The following is a 22,354-nucleotide window of genomic DNA, read 5'->3' as shown; positions in this document are numbered from 1 at the left end:
GGACCACCTGTGAGATGTGGTGAGTCTACTCATTCTTCAGAATGACCTAATTCAGCTTTATACATTTCTACTGCGGAGGTAGTGCCCATAATAACCACACAGCAATTTAAATGTCAGTGTGCAATTCTACAAGAAAATATAGAAACTGATTTACTGCAAATTTAATCTCAAATGACTACAGTCTACTCTCTCAAACCTTATTTCAGGAAATTGGTGAAGGGATTTCTCTGAAGTCATTTTGTCTGGGCACCTGCTACGGTCAAAACAACATTGTCACCAAGGGACTTTTTAAGACCACATCTCTAAGAATAAGGTCTAACATGATAATAAAGGACCAGTAACACCAGAAAATAAACAAAGAAAGAAGACTGGGCAAGGCTTTATTTTAAACAGATTAAAGATGGCTGCACACAGTAGAGCTAAGAACAATAAAATACAAGTCTTCTTATTCTTTTGGTTCTAGGACAAAAAGAAAATTGTCATGTACATGATATAATAAGTCAGTTCATTTCAGGGCTACTGTTCCTTTAAAGTAATTTCCTGTAAGAGGATTCTGTGGGATTTCACTGTAATCCTCTTCTCTCACTCCAGATATAGTGAAAGTGACATATGACTCAAGTGACCTTTGAAGCACAGTCATTTATTAAAAACATGGTACAATACAGGAATACAATGGCAGTAACAGGGAGAATGTCACACATACGTCTTGGTACGGCCAAAGAGGGCTACTGGAGAAGGTGCTTTGGTTAGGAATGTGGAACAATGGAAAAAAAAGTTAAAATAAACTGCAGTACTAAGTGGCAGTTCCAGGGGCCTATCATCAACATCATATTATTGTCACTTGCTATGATGCTATATATATATTGATATATTGTGCCCAGATTTCCAATAAACTGAGGGAAGACATTAGTTTCCATTTCAGTTTTAAGTTGGAAAAGTTAGAATACATGACAGTTTGGCAACGCATGTGAAAATGAGATCTTTTGGTGTATGATTCTATTAAGTGCAGGGCTTATGTATTTTATAAAGGGGAGTGAGTGAACTTTTTGTACCTTCACTGGAGGAGAGGAGGGTACCCTCTGTGTGTCCGCATCTCATGCCAAAATGTCAGAGATAAAGTCTATGTCAATGTGAACCTTTCTCTAGTACCTGGGGACCTTATATAGAGGAGGAGGAAGGACCCCTGTTTAAAAGACAGAGCTCAGATAAGCAGGTATTTACATTTATGTCACTGGCAGTAATGTGTTCAAACCTAGCCATTGAGTTGTTGTATTTAACTGGAAGTACAGCTCCCTGTATGGAAAAAACTGGGGGTACCAAGTGTCCTGTAAATGGGGGGGGGGAAGTATGCAAATAATACATCAGAAGGTGGTAGCATCGACAGCTACTTTCGGCAAGCCAGGGCATAGACAGACAGCCTTCAACTACTGCAGAGATGGCAAGCTGTAAGTAAGTTCAGCAAAAGCTGTAGTGTGGCTAGCTATTCTCTTGATTTGTTATGTCCAGGGCCACCATCAGGCCTAAAGGGGTGAGGGGTGGGCGGGATCGTTGGGTATGGATTCAGCTACAATATTTGTACATATGCCAACATGGCGTCCTTATTTGAAATATGCACATACATTTCTCATCAGATAAACTGCCTGTTCTGGGAATCTGATTATTATCTGCAGCTTATCTCCCCTTACGTTTTGCATTAAAAAGATTGTAATAAACGACATGGACAGTGATTTTGTTTGCTTCTCTGCATCTTCATGGGGCTGAGGTATGTGTCGTAAGCAATGTGTGAAAAGCACATCCAGTGTTTATAAATAGTTGTCAGTTTTCTGCTGTGGAACGTGCACTGTATGTCAGCAGAGCAAGGAATCTGGGGTGTGTATGATTGTATTTTAGAAGTTGCACAAAATATGGTTCCATCTGAATAAAATGTGCAAATATGTAGTTACCCTACATCTGCACTAAGTTTACACAGCAACTGTACAAAACATTATTTTATTTACAGTATCTCCATAAGTAATGTATCCAAACATTTCCTATAGAAAAGACAGTTAAGTATAGGAGCACATTGGGGGTATCTACAGCCCTCTGAAATCTTGCTGTGGGATTCTGTAAGCTGCAGTTTAACATCTAGAGAAAAACCTCCTGCAGTAAATTTACAAAACACCCTCATTTCCCCAAAAGAAAGGGCAAATAAATCCTAAGTTAAACATGAAGTGATATCTCCCCTTGTAACCCCAACTTAAATTCTAGCTTCATCTAGAAACAACCTCTTCTTCCTCCTGGCCTGGGGTGTAAGGCATTTGCAGTGCTTTGATCCAATCTGCACTGCAACCACCTTGGAGTGGCACATTGTCCATGGGCTATAGAAGGACAAAGGCCACACCAGTGGAATGCAAAATGCGAAGGCAGGTTACATTCGGGCTGTAACTTAAGAAACAGCACATGGTGCATTGTAGCCTCACAACTATATGAGGCTACAATGCAAAGATGTGCGTGTGTGTTCTGGGGTTACAGTTGGGTAGAGATGGATAGGAAATATTACCTTGTCTGCAGTGTTCTACTGAACCTGTTGGTGCTGCATAAATAAAGGGTAGTGATAAGACACACAGGGCTGCAGGCTGTGGGACTGAATTATCAGTGTCAATTACCATTCTATAGCCGTTGTGTGGAGCATGTAACCTGCAAGAAAATAAAAATGATAATTTGTATAGTGGGTTATTAAGATTCATTTTTAACTATCATAGAAAAAAACCTTCTTCCGCACAAAGTGTGAGTTGTGTATCAATCTGTACAGTGGACTCTTTAGGGTGTCCAAGATAATAAAAACATGCCTGCAGCTGATGGATTCTAAAAAGCCATCCATAAATGAAAGAAAACGGGGCTCTTCAATACTGGAACTTGCAAGATCTCTTATTAATATACATGCACTGATACATAAAGCCCATTTGCAATGTCAGAAACATGTGTTGTCAAGCAGAAATTGTAGTTGACGCAGAAGTGGGAATTCAGGTTGGTATTGAAGCAAGATCCATGGTTGCTTACTGATGGTAGGAAGCTGGGCTGGATTAACATAGCACCCAACAGTGTCATATTGGGCATGAGACGAGACAGTTCAGAATTGGTTGATACTCTCTATATACATACAATTGGCCTTTGGATTTCGATTCCCTCTGGTCACTCTATCACAAAGTAAACAAAGAGAGTGATAGTGAGGATCAGCCATGGGTTAGAAAGCACTTTGAATCCTGATCCTCTCCTGTATTCAGTGATGCACATCTCGCGAATAATTTTGGATTTCACCACGGTATCCAACTGGTTTACATCGCTGCCATTCTTCCCTTCGGATGGCTTGATGATGTACTCTGTTACTGACATATTGTAGCAATCCGTGACGAACCTATCTTCAGACACGTACTCCTCGCTTCTGTACATTGGCCTGTAAACGCGGTCTGGCATCTGGTTGTAGTAGTCGTTATAATAACGGGATTCCATGGGATTGTCGAAATGATGATTCATACGACCCACTGCATTACCAAGCATGTAGCCTCCAATAGCACCAGCAGCAGCGCCTACGGCCACGGCCTTCATATTGGTTTTGGACTTGGGAGGTTTCCATTGCTTGTTGTTGAAATTGCTTCCTCCGCTAGGATTATAAGGTTGTTGCCCCCAACTGCCTCCAGTGTTCCCTGTGTTCCCTGTGTTCCAGCCATAGCCTCCTGGATAGTTGGGGTTCCGGTTGTTCCCAGTGTTCCCGGTGTTCCCAGTGTTCCCATTGTTCCAGCCTCCGGTTTTGCTTTTCCCACTACCACTCTTCTTGGAAGATACAGTCAATGTGCACACTAGGGAGATAAGGACTAAACAAGTCCAGAGACTTCTTGGCATCTTGGCCAACCTAAAATGAAAAACACCATTTCAATTCATTTGAGTTAAAATAAAAGTGACACAATTTATTTACAGCGTCAGTTTTCTTTCTTAAACTGGATATATTAAAGTGAGGGGATGTAATAAAAAATGAAAATGTATGCCTCTGCCCAAATTTAATATAGCTTTTGCAAACTAGTAAACTGTTTAGCGACCAGTTCTGATAATGGAAAAAAGATTCGGAATTTTATAGTTTTCGCCAGTGCGCAGTGTTCTGTATGTAATAGAACTAACTGAAAAAGTTATTTGCTCCAAAAGATTACAACACTTTCAAGCACTTCATAAAAAAGCACAGTAGTTAAAATTCGTAATGCAATAACAGTCTAAGGAATAATATAACATTGTGAAGTGTGAATTTATCCTCTTATCCATGCAAATTGTTTTTCTTTTTGCAAGACTGTAGCCCAAAGCTGTTCAGTCACAGGTCAAAACTTGGGATACCCAACAATGTGGTAAACACAAATAGATGCCCAAAGTGCACTGATGCCTCCGTCCATAGTAAAACGTTCGCTAATTACCACATTCGACCAATGCAAAAGGTTTAAAATTAAAATGCAAGAATGAAATGGGTTTGGGCTCTGCATGCTGTATCACTTAAATCAGGATTTTGTTTTTCTTGTTCTAAAGTGTAAATTTATTGTATGGATATGCTGCAGCTACTTGCAAGTTACGGACGGTTCAGTAGGTGAACGTTCCCTTTCAAGTTAGCTGATTGGGGGGGCAGGATCACGTTGTAATAGATTATATTCAGCATCCCGAGAAGCCAAACTGAGATGCTTTTGACAGCCGCCTGCAAAACTTCACACACCCAGACACTTGCACACTGCAAATTAATACAACATGTTTAAGGAACATGTTGCAAAACCATTCTGGGAAAAACACCCACAAAAGGTCAAGAAAAGGAAAAAAAAAAGTTTATTATAGTTTATCTGAAAGCAATGTTGAACAGCAGTTAAGGTATGCCGTATATTTATGTCAACTAGAGATTCTGAAGTGTAGTGAATGAAACACTATTGCGGGAACACTCAAAGGATGGCTCCGAAAAAGCCATATTTACAATATGCTGAGGAGTGTCCTGCCTACAAGATGTATAAATAGAGATGTATAATGAGAGCCCTGGAGCAGAAATGATGCCTTGCAGCTAGATAACAATAGAGCTGTTATTTTCTACTGGGAATATGTACAACTGTGCCCTAGTTGTGAAGTGGCAGATATCCATATAAAAGACTTATGTAAGAGTCACCTATAGCTGTTCTGTATGTTCCACAATGTCAGGCAAAACTATAACAGAGAGGCCCGGCCTTTGCCTGCTTACATCTGAATATTATTATTACTACAAGGGACAAAACAAATCTATATAATTGTTCATCGGACCCCCATATAGACCAATGGTCATCCAGTTCTGTTGGTTAGTATGTTCCCATACAGTTGCCCTCCTTTCTATCATGCCTCTTTTAGGCTTGAATCTGCAATGATATCTAGTTCCCAGAGTTGCCGACAGCAGGAATCAGAGGCTGCAGTTGAATGGTTAGGATTGTTTTGTTAATACCTGGTTTACATATTCAGTTCTTTTACACAGAGGCACATAAAATTATTTTTATCTTTTAAAGATTAAAGGATTTGTTCACCGTTTATGATGCAGAGAATGATATTCTGAGATAATTAGCTTTAATTTTTTTTAATTATTTGTGGTTTTTGAGTTATTTAGCAGCTCTCCAGTTTACAATTTCAGCCATCTGGTTGCTAGAATCCAAATTACCCAACCATACACTAATTTGAATAAGAGACTAGAATATGAATAGGCACTGAATAGAAAGATGAGCAATAAAAAGTAGCAGTAACAATACATTTGTAGCCTTACAGAGTATGCGTTTTTATATAAGGCCAGTAAAACGTTGCCCTTAATTTGTATGCATATGGGCTAAATAAACCACTGATTCATTTTTCACTTTTATCAGTGTGCTACTGGTTTTATTTTACATGGAATGTAAGACCTGAAGGGCAGGCAAAGGTCATCCAGTTTGAGCATCTGACACCCTGTTTTGGGTGCGTAATTAAGGTTTTGAGCAGGGGTGCTCGCCTCAGGCGGCAGCGCCACATACATTTCCAGGGGTGGCAAAAAGCCGCTCCTGTACTTTTAAGAGCCGGATTTTCTGTTTTGCCTCAGACGGCTTCTTCACAGGAATCGAAGCTGGTTTTCAGCACTCCATAAGTGATTAGATTAGAGTATTTATATAAGGCCAGTGACCCTTATTTGAAAAAAGGCAAATAATTAAAGAAAAAAAACTATAAAAAAAACAAAACAAAAAAAAAAGAAGGCTAGTGGAGAAGTTGCTTAGAATTAGCCATTCTGTAACATACCAAAGCTTTACTTAAAAGCGAAACACTCCTTTAAGCAAAAACCTTACCAATTTGTACAGGTTGTGTCAGAAAAAAGCTTACATCTTTTATATGAGTCTCTGTGTACAGCAGCACCACACATTTAGGGGGTTATTTACTAAGCTCCGAATACGTGAAATTCCCCGAAATCCGAACAATTTGTGATATTTTTTATAAAATGGGACGAATTTTTCGGAATTTATGAAACTCAGAATTTATTTCGGGCAATTTCACAATGTCTTCGGAGCTTTCAGGTGAAAATTCTGCGATTTCGGGGGAAATTCACTAAAAAATCGTGAAAATCTGAGCTTTTCCCACAAAGCAAATTTTCGGAAAAATGTAATAATAAATAATCGTTAGATCAGAGTTTGTAGCAGCCGATATTGAGATAAATTTGGACCTTGATAAATAACCCCCTTAAATTTAGATGCGTAAGCAAGTAGTGATCAGAGTGTAGATGTAGGGCTGTGTGTGGAGACTGATTCAATAGTACTAACAAATTAAGCTTGTGTTAGACTCCTAGTTCTCCCCCCCTCCAGCCTAATGGTACATACTGGTGTTTGACCATCGACGTTTTACCCTCTCCCACTGTCCCGTTTCCAATGGTTAAAAGGAAGAACAGATAGACTGGAAAAAACAACCATTGCTAGGCAAAACAAATTTTATTATTGATTGTACCACTAAGGCAATACGAATGTGCAGTAATCCTGTATATTGACTGCTAATTTGATGTTTTCATTTTAAAACCAGAAAGTCAAGTGCTGAAAGCCTTATAACTAAGCATCTAAATTAAAAAAAAAAAACATTTATTTTGCAAGTCATGTCAGCTGAACATTAAAGGCTCACAGTGTTTACTTCCACAGGAGCAACAAGAGCTCAAGAGCTTCAGCTCTGTGCATCGCTATGGCAACCGTAGACCCTGTCCTACCATCTGCTCTCCTCACCGCCATCCCCTTTGCATTTACTCAGCTGCGCTGAAATGAAAACAACATGGCAGCTGCAGCGCTGTGCTTTCAGCATCACAAAAAAGGAGGGTGCGAGACTGTTCCTTTGTTATGTAGAACTGGAAATACTTTTGGAGAAGCATACTGGCTCTTAATTATATCTGTGCAAAATGCAGTCGATATTGGTTTTCCTGAGGTATAATGGCTGCTCCCTGCCACATTCTTTAAAGTGTATTTCAGCTGTTAACCCCTTGGATGCCATCGAGAAATGTTAACCCCTTAGATGACGTAATAAAGCTTCCATGCAACACAACACGGCCGTTTTTCCCGGTATTCACTAATGGAACAAACAGTGGTAAGGTTGGAATGACAGACATTGCGGAGGAGATTCAAGTAAAATCAAAATATTGTGGGAAACATCAGCCTCAAAGTCAGTACCGTAAGGGTGCGTGATGCGCAGCCGGGCCCCGCCCCCCCTCCGTACGGCCTGCAGGGGGGCCCAGAGGGGGTGCGGGCCCTGCCCGGCTCGAACCCCCGGCAGTTCCGCCACTGCTTAAAGTTTGCAACACAGCCGTGCCATTGTGTTTCGCCATATAAACTGTTCGTTCAGTTTTGCTAAACTGGTATGACGGATATATTTGCAAGGGGAAAATTGGGTTTTGCCTTGCCCATACACCATACAGCAAACGTGAATGCTTGCTCTTGGGGGGGGGGGGGATATGGAATCAGGTCACATCCTCGCCATACTGCCAGAATGAGGGCTGGGTAGAAACACAGCCACTGATCATTAAAGAGGTAAAAATGGGATGTAGCAACCATATGCTATGCCAACCTCAAACTGTAGCATGTGTTAAATTGTAAGTGGTCTCAGAAAGGGGTGCACCCACTGCCTATTACAAGAAGGTGTTTGGGATAGAACTGGGGCTCATTTACAAACACTGGGCAAATTTGCACCTGGGCAGTAACCCATGGCAACCAGAGGCCTGCTTTCATTGCTCAACCTGCAGCTGGCTGAAAAACACCACTCACTGATTGGTTGCTATGGGTTACTGCCTAGGTGCAAATTTGCCCAGTGTTTATAAATGAGCCCCGCTACACAAACATCAATGCATCCTGAGTCTGATATTGTCCTATTCCATTATCTCAGTTCACATCATTATAATAAATGGATCATGTTTGTAAGTACTTTATAAACAGGCTAGAATTATCCTAAATGGTGGGTAAAAAAAAAATTTTCACACTTTTTTCTTTCCACAGCCATGTCAGATTTTCCAGTTTGGATGATTCATAAAAACAAGACTTATTTTCCAACAAAACTATATTGTAATATGTAGGTATACTTACCCCATGACTAGGGTTGCCACCTTTTTGGCATCCTACATTGGCATCAAGCATCGTTTTTAATGGCCAGAATGATACCAGATGGGTGGCAAGTCTAACCGTGAGCTTATCCCAAAAACCCAAGGAAAGAGGGGCTGAAATCAGAATCAAAATGCAGGAACAGCTGAGTTAATGTGCAAACGGCACCCATTTTGTTCAGAAACCATAAAGTAAAATCTGTATCCACTGATGAAATTCTGTGGTGTGACCCTGGTTCGCTATACCATAACAAATTACAACCTCTAACGAGAATGTGAGGGATGCAAAAGAAAATTGCTACAATATCTGCAATGGTTAAAAGCTTCATTAACAGTAAAGAAAGTGGCAAAAAGTTGACTCTCCACAATCAAAGACAGTTATCAGTTGATCAAGGATGGTTCTGTGCCAGATAAGCAGCGGTACAAAGCAATATGTACCCCACCAACTGAAAGTGTAATCTCACAAACATAATCTATTTCCCTGGCAAACAAATCTATATTTGTTACACTCACACATGCCCAACAACTATATGCACAGAGAGTGGTTAGTACTTGGATATGACCTTACAGGTAACTAAAAGAAGATCTATCAAGAAGATAAAAATTAATACAAGCTTCGTTCCAGTAAAATAAGGATATTCCTAAATATAATCAAACATTTGGAACCGTTCATGAAATAACCAAGTTACCCTTCATTTGCCCACACTCAGCAACCTGTCTGTTTTCTTTTTATGCAGTTAAATTATGTATAATTTATGCACTGATTTATATCACAGATTTTTTGAATTGTATTTACACACTAATTCATGATATTTATGATGTATATATGAGGAGTGTTTATGATATTAACACTATTTGGGTAAAAAAAAATGTTGTTTTTATGCCACTTAGGTAAAGATGGTCACGTGATTTAAATCACTTAATTGATAAATTTGATATCAAGCACCGATTGGAGAATTCAGATGTGTTGGGTTATTTAAGATTGGTCGAAATGGTTTTGTATCATCCTTGAGAAAGGTCCTAATAAGGACTGAAACATTGGACATTGGTACAACACAATAAAAAATTGAAGTTTTACATGGGAGTGCCGGTTTCTTCAAACACATGGTTATATACACATTTTAACCATGCACCCTGGCTATATATGCCATAACAATATTTGTCTTGGGAATGTGGATACTCACCGGACCGAGCTATATATATATCTATATGTGGCGGCACAAGATGACGGACCCCGTTATTTGCGGGAGGTTCCCAGACAGCCTGCGGTGAGTCAAACACCACTTATCGGTTTGCAACTTACTGCTTCGGTGCAATTCCGTTTAAAACACTATTGAAGGCTGTGAGTGAGACAAGTACCGACCTATGGACTTAGGCTATGTGATGAACACTGGGACTGTTAATGACAATGATGGGTTTCGTTGAATGAATTTTGGATCAGACAATAGGATGCAACACCTACACGGAGGGTGTATATGTGGTGTTTTCCTTTAATTTATTATTTTTATATTTATCTATTGTATTTTTTGTTTTATTAATTTAACACATTAATCGCTGGTTATTGATTATACATATGGTGACTTTGTAACTACGATAATGAGTACTATTTTAGTACGGGTTCTGAATACACGAGAAGGCCCATAATAGGGGTTATGTATGTTGGTGGCATTTTAGCTTTACTCTTAATTCTAAGGGGTTACACTTTTTTTGGGGTTGTCAGTGGTGGAAAAGAGAGGTTGTGGGGTAGGAGAATCCATAGCAACAGCGGTCTCCAGTCTCCTGATAAGCCAGCGATTAGAACATACAACACAGCAGAACAGTGGGATGTTTGGGATGTTATATACTTATATAATCTACAGTCTGGTCATTTCCCTATGGGACCAGACTGTAAATTATATCCCTATAAACGGCGTGTTCCGACGTCAGAACGCGCCGTTTATTTGAGTCAGCACTTTTGCCACGCTGCTCAGTACTTCCGTCTCCCTGCAGCTTTACCTCTGCTCTTGCCCCTCCGCCCATCTGACTGCCAGGATTAAATGATTAAATGTACCTTACCCAGCACAAGCAGCACGGAACACTCCTCCTTTCCTGGGAGACAAAATTCTAAGCCACGGGGAGCTGCACTGTCAGACGTGACGTCTTAGGAGGCGGAGTTTTGACCTTATATGGCGCCGATTCCCTCCCCCTCCTGTTAGTGCTGAGTGACTGCTGCAGCCTGACACAGTGCTCGGGCTGCCAAGTAGCCCTGCTGCTGCTTCTAATGCAAAGGCAATGCAGGCAGGGCAGGCTCTCTAAGAGCAGCAGCAGAAAGGCTTGTGCTCCAAAAGAAAATAATTGGGGGAATGATCAGCGCAGAGGTTGTTCCTGGGCACATTTGCGATAGGCTGAGATTGAGGGGATCTCGCAGAATAGATGGAAGTGAACAAAACTCAGCCCTCTATCCCCCTAGGAATGGAACCTTTGTCACTCCTCAGATACTGGCCCTCATTGCTTCGGTCTCAGTCATGTCTCACCCCCCCCCCAGCACATCCATGTCTGCTCTCCCTTTCCTCTTCCCATTATCTCTCTCGCACCCCGTCTCAAGTTTCACTACCTGCCTTTCCATTTTCACTCTATCTAGGCCCCCTCTTCGATCTCCCTTCCCCTCACATGGTCTCTCTCTGTTCTTGCCTCCCCTCTTTTCCACCGACCCTCCCAGTTTTTGCATAACTTCTCTCTCTCCCCGTCTCTCTCTCAACCCTTGTTCCCCCTCCCACCTTCAATCTCCCTCCTAACCCTGGCCTTACTCCTATGATGTTACCCATGGCAGGCAAGAAGGCAAGGGGAGAAAAAACTAGGAATTCAGCTACATGTACTGTCGAACAGCAAGTGGGACAGAAGCAAAACAGACTCATTTTGTAGTTCATAAAGCAAAGCCAGACATCTTTAGGAATCACGACACTGCACCTAGAAATTGTAGATTATAATGCATAATGTACCCCCTGCTATAATTTATAAAGATATTAGAAGTCACCTCGGAGTTATGTGACCTGTATAAAAGCACTCGGCCTTCGGCCTCGTGCTTTTATATGGTCACATAACTCCTCGGTAACATAATATCTTTATAAATTACAGTAGGGGGTACATTATCCACTATATAATTTAGGGAAACCAGAACTTGGTCACATGGGGTTAGTTTGCATTCATAGATAGGCCGTTCACGGCTGGGCTATAGCCTAATGGGATTAATTATAGAACCAAGAGTTAATATACCAATATAAGTTAAGTTTTATAGTCCAACTAAAGTAGAGGAGCCCGTTGTGTTTGCCTCAATGATTTTCACAGGAGCAATTTAACTAATTGTTTCCCTGAGTGCAAGTTTAATGTGATTAGAAAAAAAATGTAGATTGAACTGGTAACATGTATGAACAGTTTTGTGAAGCACCAGGATACCAACATTATTGCATTTTGATATTTGTTTTTAATCTTGTCTGTGTGATAAATTTGATGTGTATGTACTGATATTTTGTATACAAATTGACCGGATGTAATCATAGCTGAATATTTAATTGATGTTTAACTATAACTAAGCATGTGATATCGTTACAGCTGGTGGTTTTCCCACCAGCCAGTGTTCAAAAGACATGGTTTAAATTGTATTTGGCACTTTGAGAAAGGCTGAGAAGTCAGCCTAAACGTCAGTCTGTTGCTAAATAAATGAAGTTTATTTTTTAAGACCTGTTAAGTGCTGATCTTCTTTGCAAGTATATATATATATATATATATATATATATATATATATATATATATATATATATATATATATATATATATATATATATATATATATACACACACATATATACATATATACATACACATATATATATATATATATATATATATATATATATATATATACACACACACACACACACAGAAATACAGTACAACAAATTCCCTTTAATATCCTTTCATTGTACTTCTGAGAGGCTTAGTTTCCAGTCAGTGAGCAGATGTATTCCCTTATTTCCTCTAAATAAAAGGCCTTTCCATTATACAATGAGCCCAGGGCTAAGCATAATATATTGAATAAACAGAAAACAAAGGAGGATCCACTGCTTATAAAGAGGACTTGGGAGGCAGTGATGTTTATTTCCAGTAAAGTTAAGCTGATTTCCTTGCAGGGACCTAAATACATTTAGGTCCCTGACTATAATGGTTAACCTGTTAAATTGGACCAACTTGCCTAGTCTTTAAAATACAAACCAGCATAGGGGGTTTTCCTTGTCTGCTCCCAGGTATCCCGTGTCACCCTGGGTTGGAACATGCGCAGAGTAAAGTAGGCCCCAACGAAGTCCAGTACTGCACATGCACCGATCCAGTGTGGACATGGGATAGCTTAGAGCAGACAAGAAGGTGCTACAAACTGGTAACACCCCACCCCTAATCAACCTATGAAACCTAAATCCACCAAATAATCTTCTGCTGCCTGCTCCATCTGAAGTTATTCTTAATCGGTCTTCAATAAGGAATTGCATTGATGTGTTGCAGCCCTTTACTGGGATAGGGATTGCGCCAATGGTTGGATTTAGGATCACCTTGAATATTACTAGATCGCAAACAGATGGAAGTTAAATTGCAGAAATCATGTTACAGCTGTTGCCGAACTGCAATTCCAACAAAGGATGCGGGGAGTTGGAGGTTCAGGAGCACCTGTAGAAACCTTTATATATGCTAGTGAGCTGGAGAGACAAACTGTACCTTAGCATTGTTAAGTAGATTACTTAAAAAGGCAGATGTGGAATTTGGGGGGGAGGAATAACTAATGGGACAGTGTTAGACTGTAGACCAGTGATCCCCAACCATTGGCTCGTGAGCAACATGTAGCTCACCAACCCCTTTGGCTGTTGCTTCCAGTGGCCTCAAAGCAGGTGCTTATTTTACAATTCCTGGCTTGAAGTCAAACTTTACCTGAAAAAGAACTATTTGTACCACCAAACAGAGCCTCCTGTAGGCTGCCAGTCCACATAGGGGCTACCAAATAGCCAATCACAGCCCTTATTTGGCATACCCAGGAACGTTTTGGATGCTTGTGCTGCTCCCCCACTTTCTTTATATTTGAATGTGGCTTGGGGACCCCTGCTGTAGATGAATGTTGCTGTTGTAGGCTCCAGGCTGGCCACCAAAAAAAAGATATTACAAATCTCAGGTGTTTGACAGGTGGTAACAGCCTTTTATATACAGGCTACCGTCCTTCTCTAAATTCCCAAAAGGGTATAGGGCTTCTGACATGCCCTCAGCTCTACCTTCTGCTTAGTGTCTCATTCATGAGCAAGACTGGCATGTCACATATACGAGCGGCACAGATATGGCATCACTGGGTCTTGCTGTTTAACTGCCTAGCAAAGGAACAAATATTCAGCACATCCCAGTCTATTTTGTGCTGTGGTTGTGCCCCTCTGTGGTTTCTGAGTGTGTGCATCTCCATGTGGGCTGCTGTGGTTTGTGTGCCAGGGATAATTTAGTCTCAGGCAGGCTCTGGCCCTTTCCCCTCCTAGAGCAAGACAGAGTCTGTGATCCGACAACACCCTGGTTCATTCTGCAAGAAAACAAGTGGTTGTTCTGTTCTCAAATTACCAATAGAGGGATGAATATTATATGACGGTAGGAGGCGGAGGGGTCGTTTCTTACTATTCAATAAGTGAATTTATTTGTATTCCATTTGTGTCAGCTGCAGAGTGTACCATGGTATTGTCATTATGCAGCTAAATCTGCTCTTTGATGAGGGAAATGGTGGATTCCCTGCTCGTGCCTGAAGATCTCCGTGCACTAAGCTTAACATGCCCAACCTCAGTCGCCATGCCTTTATTTCTATCAATGCGTTTAACGGTCTAACTGCGAGTGCAGGAAAACAGCAGTGCTTCTGAATAATTGATTTATATTGTGTATTGGAAATAAATTTACTCTGCTACCTAATAGCAACAATTTAACTGGCTGCATTGAAACAAAGGGCATAATAATGCGCACCAAATAAATCAGATGTGCACATTCACATGGAAGGATCTCCTCCAGACCATACCTCGCAGGCAGTATAGAAAGGTGGCACTTTAATGGGGGGGGGGGGGTTAGTGGTATACACAAGCAGTGTACATCAAAAAAACAAATGAAAAATGTGAAAAAAATGCAAATTTGGATTAAATATCAGCTTTTACCCAAAACGATATAAAAATATCAATGCTCCAATGCAAAGAAGCAAAAGAGCTGGCAATGCAGATTAATGAGAATCTAAAAGAACAGGAAAGGAATACTTGGTAGAACAATTATAATCTATAAAATCTATGGTAGCCTTGTGATTCTCTAGCTGTTGAAGAGCTACAAGTCTTAGAGGCATATTTATTATGTGGTTTTAAACGGAATTCGCCGCAAAAACGGTGTAAAATATTGGACGGCGTGTGTATTTTTAACCCACGAGAATGCCTCGGTTATTTTTCACTGCTTCCGGCGGTCAATCGAAGAAAAATTAAACGCGCAAAAATTAAGTTTTTTGTCTACATTTTTTACACGCTGAAGCCTGGCGATGTGTAGGGTTGCCTCCTATTCCGGAAAAAAATACCGGCCTTCCTATACATTTATCTTTTTTCCCTATTAATAACATTGGGATCAACCATCATTTTTACCGGCCAGGCTGGTAAAATACCGGCCAGGTGGCAACCCTATCGATACGTGGTGTAGCATCCTGACATTTTTTATGCTGCGTAGTAAATATGCCCCTTACCCTAGAAGCGTCCAACTGCCACCTTCAGCCGAGGGCAGGTTCTGGGAGTTGTAGTTTAGAAACACAGTCCCCATGAATATATTCATAATAATATTGCTCTGTAGAGCTGCAGCAAGCATGAGCATTGTGTTTATAAGGGATAGCAGCAAATAGAAAGGGTAGAAGCAATGCAGCCTACAGGGGAACATGCAATGGGGAGGACACTGTCCATGGCGATGTTGTTATTTAGATAGAGATGTCACTTACCTGTGTGAGAGGATAAGTAAGCCCAAAGAGAAGCTAGCTGGCTGTCAGGCCCTACAGGAAGGCAAATGAGAAGCTCGTGTGAGGGTGACACACTACAGCTACGCACCAGATACACCCAGAACAGCACCCATCAGTTTCTATAAAGAGCAGAGACCCTCCCCACGTGACCTCCCCCTGCCCTAGACTATTAATGGCTTGTGTCACGTGTCACGGCGCTAATACGCACTGGCATTTAAACACCGCGCAGGTTCCTATGTGACACTGGCAGCAGATGCTTGGGGGCTACTGTGGCTTATCAGCAGGGGAGCAGCTCTGTGCCAGGGGGCAGTAAAGGGGCCGTGCCACTTACCTCTGTGCCAGGGGGGATTCAGAAAGACTGTGCCTGTACAGGGGGAGGTTCAGGACGGCTGTGCCAGGCTGATCGGGAGAGCAGTGGGACTAGGGAGGAGCTGATGGAGACGAGTCTACATTCATGGGAAGGGGGGGGGCATTTCCCTTAATTGGGCCTCACGTCCGTGTCGGAGGAGGGGAATGGGCTCGTCTGGGAATGCCACAGTTGCTATAGAAACGACGAGCCAATGAGAGCGCGTAATTGTGCCTATCAATTGCAAGATGCTCAAAAGAAGTGCTACTGGCTGATGAGGGTTGAGAAGGGAAGGGACCTCTTTGCAGTTCGATGGAAAAGGCTTATGGAGAGCCTTTTAGGACATCCTCAGGGGAAATCGCTCTCCTGCATGTGATCTCCTAAGGTAGAGGAAAGCAGCATTGCCTGCTTTTTCTCTTACCCATCCTGAAAGACTGCAGTCACACCTCTGTCCTGGGTCCTTGGTCTTCATACTCAGCCATCAGCTCTTCCTCCTCAGCCCTCACTGCAAACACTATCCACCCTCAGCCCTCTCTCCTCAGCCATCAGACCTCCTTCCTCAGCCATCACTACAAACTATCCATCCTCAGCCCTCCCTCCTCAGCCATCAGCCTGGCTTAGGAGCCAGATATGTGACTGCAGCCTCTTTGGATCAGTGAGTAAAATAGGCTGAGAAGGAAGAGCTTCAGATATAGGGTCAGGGTCAGACTGGAGCATCGGGGGCTCAATAGGACTGCAACCCAAAGCCCTCCTGGTAGTCACCGGGGCCCCTCTCAACTGTTAAACTATGCCCCACACGCATGTGTGAGTAGAATTGTGCCATGTGAATAACTACAACCAACATTAAAGGGACTGTTCACCTTTAAACAAACGTTTAGTATGATGTAGTGAGTGATATCCTGAGACAATTTGCAATTGTGTTTTATTTTTTATTATTTCTGAGTTATTTAGATTTTTATTAAGTAGCTCTACTGCCATCTGGTTGCTAGGGTCCAAATTTCCCCAGCAACCATGCATTGATTTGAATGAGAGACTGGAATATGAATAGGAGAGGGAGTGAATAGAAAGATGAGTAATGCATAGTAGCAATAACAATACATTTGTAGCCTTATAGAGCACTTGTTTTTTAGATGGGATCAGTGACCCCCCATTTAAAAGCTAGAAAGAGGCAGAAGGAAAAGGCAAAAAACATGGACACTTCGAATTTTTCCCTGCAAGTCATGGAAATTCATCAGAAATCAGGGGAATGCAAAAGAATGATGGGACACCGGGGAACAGACCACAAAATCTGGTAACTCCAGAAAAAATAGGGGGTTGACCTTTCTCTAATATATAGGCTAATCCTTCGGTAGGGCCCTGTGCCATCTTGCTAGTATGAGCCCCTATTAACCATACCTCCCAACTGTCCTGTTTTTAGCAAAACACTCCCTCTTTTGACAGCTCAACCTTCAGACCCTTATTTGTACTGGAAAGTCCAGTTTTTCTTTGCAAGAAACAGCCAGAAAAAGAAACAAAGGTCCCTTGGGAAATGTTAGACTCAAAACTGTAACAACTGGAAAAACCACAGAAATGTATTCAAACTTTTATAACCTTCGAGATTTTGTAAAATGAACATGATAATTAGGGTGTGTGGCCACAAAAATGGGTGTGGTCAAAAAAACTTGCCATGCTACGTTTTTTGTCCCTTTTTTTATTTCCAAAATTTAGAGAGGTATGTATTATTACTAATGGCGGCACTGCACCTCCCAGCCTGTGCCAACATGCCTATTTTGGAAATTTGGAGGTGAGCCACGTGCTGGTGGGGGACATTCAAATGATAAATGTTGTGTAGGATATGTATTTCTGTATGCTGCTTGCAATCTCTGGTGGAAATTGTTTCATTTATAATAATGACATTTAGTCCCTCCTCTGCTGCCAAGAGGTCAAATGATCTTTGATTCCACCATGACAGCTCAACGCACAGTGTTTGAACATCTATTAAACACAGAATTAATTGCTGCTTATGGTAGTCAATGAAAATCATATTTAATTGACAGTTTTTCCCAGCCGCGCTATAAATTTGTAACTTATAGAAGCTGTAAATAATGTGTCCAGCACCGTTTTATTAGACTCAGCAATAGTAAACAATAGCAATTCATTCTTTATGAGGATTTCCTTAGATCTATAACTTGCCTCTTATGTTTCACATATATTAAGCATGAAAGGCATAAGCTGGGCCTTCTTTAACTAATACCACTTGTCATAGGCATTTTACAGCTATTAGATCTTTACCTCTCCTATAAATACAAATCAACAAACAGGAAGTTATGTCTCCAGATATATGATTAATGTACGTAATAAGCTGTTTTTACTTTACTAAAGGGATATTGTGTGTCTCCAAACGTTCTTTTTATCTGTAACATTATGCACCTTAAATAAAGTGTGTGCGGGGGGGAATAAGAGCAAAGACTGAGCAATAATCAGGGCAAAGTAAAATGCTAACTTGCATTCTTCAAGCCTTGAAATGTAATGTACCTAATGGCTTAATTAGAAGTACAGTACAAATGTAAGAAACCAACTATAATGTTTTATATAATTGATGTGTTTTTTTGTTTTTGAAATGAACTTACATCACATGAGCCTATTGCTGTTTTAAACAGAAATGCAGTGTAAAGTGCAAACCTCTGTTTCATGATGGTTCAGGCCACCAAATCAAAGGAAAGTATTGCCAGGCCTGCAGTAATTATTCAACACAAGGGTCTCCAGATGAGATGAGAGGTTATAGAAAGTGGAGATAGTTACATTTATGAAGCATCGACAAGGAAAATGCAACTGTTTAAATGGTATTATATATGGGCAACAGATACAGGATAGCTAATATCAAGCTTGTACTAGAGCTTTACCTGGGCTGCTGCTTCAGGGGCCACCACACCACCCAGAGGCCCTCTCCCCAGCTGCAGCCTCCCTCCGGCTCCCCGCATTTAACTTTTTCCTGCTTGTGGCCATGAATGGGGCCAAGGAGGGAGGTCGGGCAGCATAAATAGTGGGTCTGGGCCTGCAGGGCCCACTGGGTTTTTTCTCTGTGTCCCACTGGGCCAGTCGGACCCTGGATAATATCATCTTTAACCTACTTCCCTTATGAAGTAAACAAAAAAAAGTACATGAAGGCAGAGGGCTCTAGGTACAATCTGTTCAAGTAATAAAGAACAAATAATAAACAAATTCCATCAGGTTGAAACCGGATCCCACCCTGGTGCGTGAATGGACATAATATAAGTTGTATGTTGTGTGACCTTGCACATGAGGGATTCGTGACTCTTTCACAGAGTTTGTTTGCAGTTTAGAAGCTCTCTGCTTTTACTGTTTACTGGGTGACCAAGCAGGCCAGAATTGTGAAAAAACTAGGTTTTTCTTAAGGGAATTTCTTTAGCGCGTGGAGTGTGAATCACTTTCCTGTCCATTTGAATTGGCAGATGTAAAAAAGAGAGCCCTAGAAAACAATCTAGTTGTTGACCATCTGCAACTTCAAACCTCTTTTCTCCCCTTAGTTGTAAGCCCCACACGGTATATAAACACTACATACACACTCCCGCAATCTATATTAGGGAGATTTCCCATGACTTCACCTGGAGAGAATAATACTGCTGAGAGGGTAGAAGTAGCAGTTGGGATTGTCATAATCAGTGGCGGAACTATCGGGGGAGCAGGGGTGCAATTGGACCAGGGCCCGCACCCCCTCAGGGCCCCCAGCAGCTTGCGCACTGGCGATTTCCGCCCGCAGCGGCCTACTTCCGGCCAGATAATCTTGTATGGAGGGGGGCCCGGCTGCACGTCCCTCAGCAGGGCCTGCCCCCATCCAGTTATGTTACTGTCATAATCCTTGTTTCTTTGGGTTGTATCATTATTAGTGCCTATTATATGGTACAATATGCTCAGAGGTTTTAAATTCAAACCCCTTCCAGACCTCTTGGATAAAGTCTGTGCCCAAAACCCTCCTCTAAAATTATTCTAAATTAAATTCATCTAAATGAAAGAAATATATAAAATACATTTTCCTGCAGATTACGCAAGTTTATATGTATGTTTGTCTTCACTGTTTTGTTTTTATAAACAAATGTTAATAGCTTGCTGCTATGTTTTTTTGCATCCTTGCACTGTAATAAAGGTTGTTGTAATTTGTGTGTTTCTGTGTGTCTGTTAGTGCATACTTAGAATTAGGGATGTAGCGAACGTCGGAAAAAAAGTTCGCGAACATATTCGCGAACTTGCGTCAAAAATGCGAACGGTTCGCGAACGTCGCGAACCCCATAGACTTCAATGGGAAGGCGAATTTTAAAAGCTAAAAAAGACATTTCTGGCCAGAAAAATGATTTTAAAGTTGTTTAAAGGGTGCAACGACCTGGACAGTGCCATGCCAGAGGGGGATCAAGGGCAAAAATGTATCTGAAAAATACATTGTTGACACAGCGCTGCGTTTTGTGCTGTAAAGGGCAGAAATCACACTACATTTCTAAACCTGTGTAATAAAATGCTTTAAAACGTCCGGCGTCTACATGCCAATCAAGTCATGTAAAGGTTACAGCCTGTTCACACGCAAAGACGAAACGCGGCGCTTACTGCAACGCAAAAAAACGCAAAGAGCTTTAATGAATGATACCGTCAAGTGAGCAAATAATAGTTGTTAATTACTAGTTGAGCTTGTCACCTCCAGGATGTTCGTCCTGTTGGTGGCAATATTTCTGTAGTGGTGTGTTTAGCAGTCACCGTGCTTGTGCGCACGTGCACGGTCAGGCAGAGGTAATTCAATGTACTGTGAAGTGAACCAAAAAACACTGATTCTGCAGTGTGGGCCCAGTTTTGGTCTACTTTATTGATCACCTGCGGTGACCATAAAAGATGCGATTTTGCCACTGTTGCAGAACCCTGAAAAATTAGGCATGTGTACTTTCCTGAAAAATTATGTTTTTTTTGTCGCAGCCACTGAAGCACAGAGGTCAGAAAAAATGCCATATAAATGCTGAAAATATTCATTTTTTTTGGTCGCAGCCACTGCAGCACAGAGGCCAGAAAAAATATGCCATATAAATGCTGAAAATATAAAAAAAATTGGTCGCAGCCACTGAAGCACAGAGGCCAGAAAAAATATGCCATATAAATGCTGAAAATATTCATTTTTTTTGGTCGCAGCCACTGAAGCACAGAGGCCAGAAACAATATGCCATATAAATGCTGAAAATATTCATTTTTTTGGTTGCAGCCACTGAAGCACAGAGGCCAGAAAAACTCAGGATTTACCTGGATTCAAATGAAACCAGTAGGGTTTGCACCCTAGTTTGTAACGGTGGCGGAGGGAGGAGGACGCTAAAGGACAGCTGTGTGTGGAGTCATGAGGCGTGCAGAGAAGGACAGCTGCATGGGGAGTCAGAAACTCAGAACAAGTCTTCCGGCGTGCAGTAACCCTCCGAGATCCACCCCTCATTCATTTTAATAAAGGTCAGGTAATCCACACTTTTGTGACCTAGGCGAGTTCTCTTCTCAGTTACAATCCCTCCTGCTGCACTGAAGGTCCTTTCTGAGAGGACACTTGAGCTGGGGCAAGACAAGAGGTTCATGGCAAATTGTGACAGCTCTCGCCACAGATCAAGCCTGCGCACCCAGTAGTCCAGGGGTTCATCGCTCCTCAGAGTGTCGATATCTGCAGTTAATGCCAGGTAGTCCGCTACCTGCCGGTCGAGACGTTCTTTGAGGGTGGATCCAGAAGGGTTCTGGCGCTGCCTTGGACTGAAAAACATTTGCATGTCTGACGTTACAGAGTGGCCAAAGTGCTTTGTCCTTGCAGGTGCGCTCGTGGCAGGATTACTGGCACCTCTGCCCCTGGAATGTTGATGAGTTCCTGAAGTGACATCACCCTTAAAAGCATTGTACAACATGTTTTGCAGGCTGGTTTGTAAATGCAGCATCCTTTCGGACTTGTGGTACGTTGGTAACATTTCTGCCACTTTATGCTTGTACCGAGGGTCTAGTAGCGTTGCGACCCAGTACAGGTCCTTCTCCTTAAGCCTCTTGATACGGGGGTCCTTCAACAGGCATGACAGCATGAAAGACCCCATTCTCACAAGGTTGGATGCAGAGGTATCCATCTCCGCTTCCTCGTTATCAAGGACTGCATCATCCACGGTCTCCTCCCCCCAGCCACGTACAAGACCAGGGGTCCCCAAAAGGTCACCACCAGCCCCCTGGGAAGCCTGCTCCTGTTGGTCCTCCTCCTCCACAAAGCCACCTTCCTCCTCTGACTCCACTTCTGACACCTCTCCCTGCGTTGCAGCAGGTGCCTGGGTTCGTTCTGGTGATTCCGACCAGAAATCGTGCGCTTCCTGCTCCTCGTCACGCTGGTCTACAGCCTCATCTG

At 41.9% G+C, this 22,354-nt stretch overlaps 1 protein-coding gene across 3 annotated transcripts; it reads right to left on the bottom strand.

Annotated features, from left to right (window-relative positions):
• Nucleotides 1–363: 363 nt before the first annotated feature.
• On the bottom strand, nucleotides 364–16,094 carry prnp.S (prion protein S homeolog). Of its 3 annotated transcripts, XM_018254266.2 has the most exons (3): nucleotides 15,952–16,094; nucleotides 15,603–15,653; nucleotides 365–3,889 (listed from the first exon to the last, which is right to left on the bottom strand). In XM_018254266.2, exon 3 carries the CDS (start codon nucleotides 3,877–3,879, stop codon nucleotides 3,172–3,174), a length of 708 nt encoding a protein of 235 aa, XP_018109755.1. In that variant the 5' UTR covers nucleotides 3,880–3,889; nucleotides 15,603–15,653; nucleotides 15,952–16,094; the 3' UTR covers nucleotides 365–3,171.
• Between the last annotated feature and the right edge of the window lie 6,260 nt (nucleotides 16,095–22,354).

The sequence above is a fragment of the Xenopus laevis genome, chromosome 3S (assembly GCF_017654675.1).
Source record: "Xenopus laevis strain J_2021 chromosome 3S, Xenopus_laevis_v10.1, whole genome shotgun sequence".
NCBI lineage: Eukaryota > Metazoa > Chordata > Amphibia > Anura > Pipidae > Xenopus > Xenopus laevis.
This window is presented reverse-complemented; position numbering and strand designations above follow the sequence as displayed.

Coding starts and splice junctions, on each gene's coding strand:
- prnp.S (XM_018254266.2), bottom strand. CDS start 3,879: ATGCCAAGAAGTCTCTGGACTTGTTTAGTCCTTATCTCCCTAGTGTGC.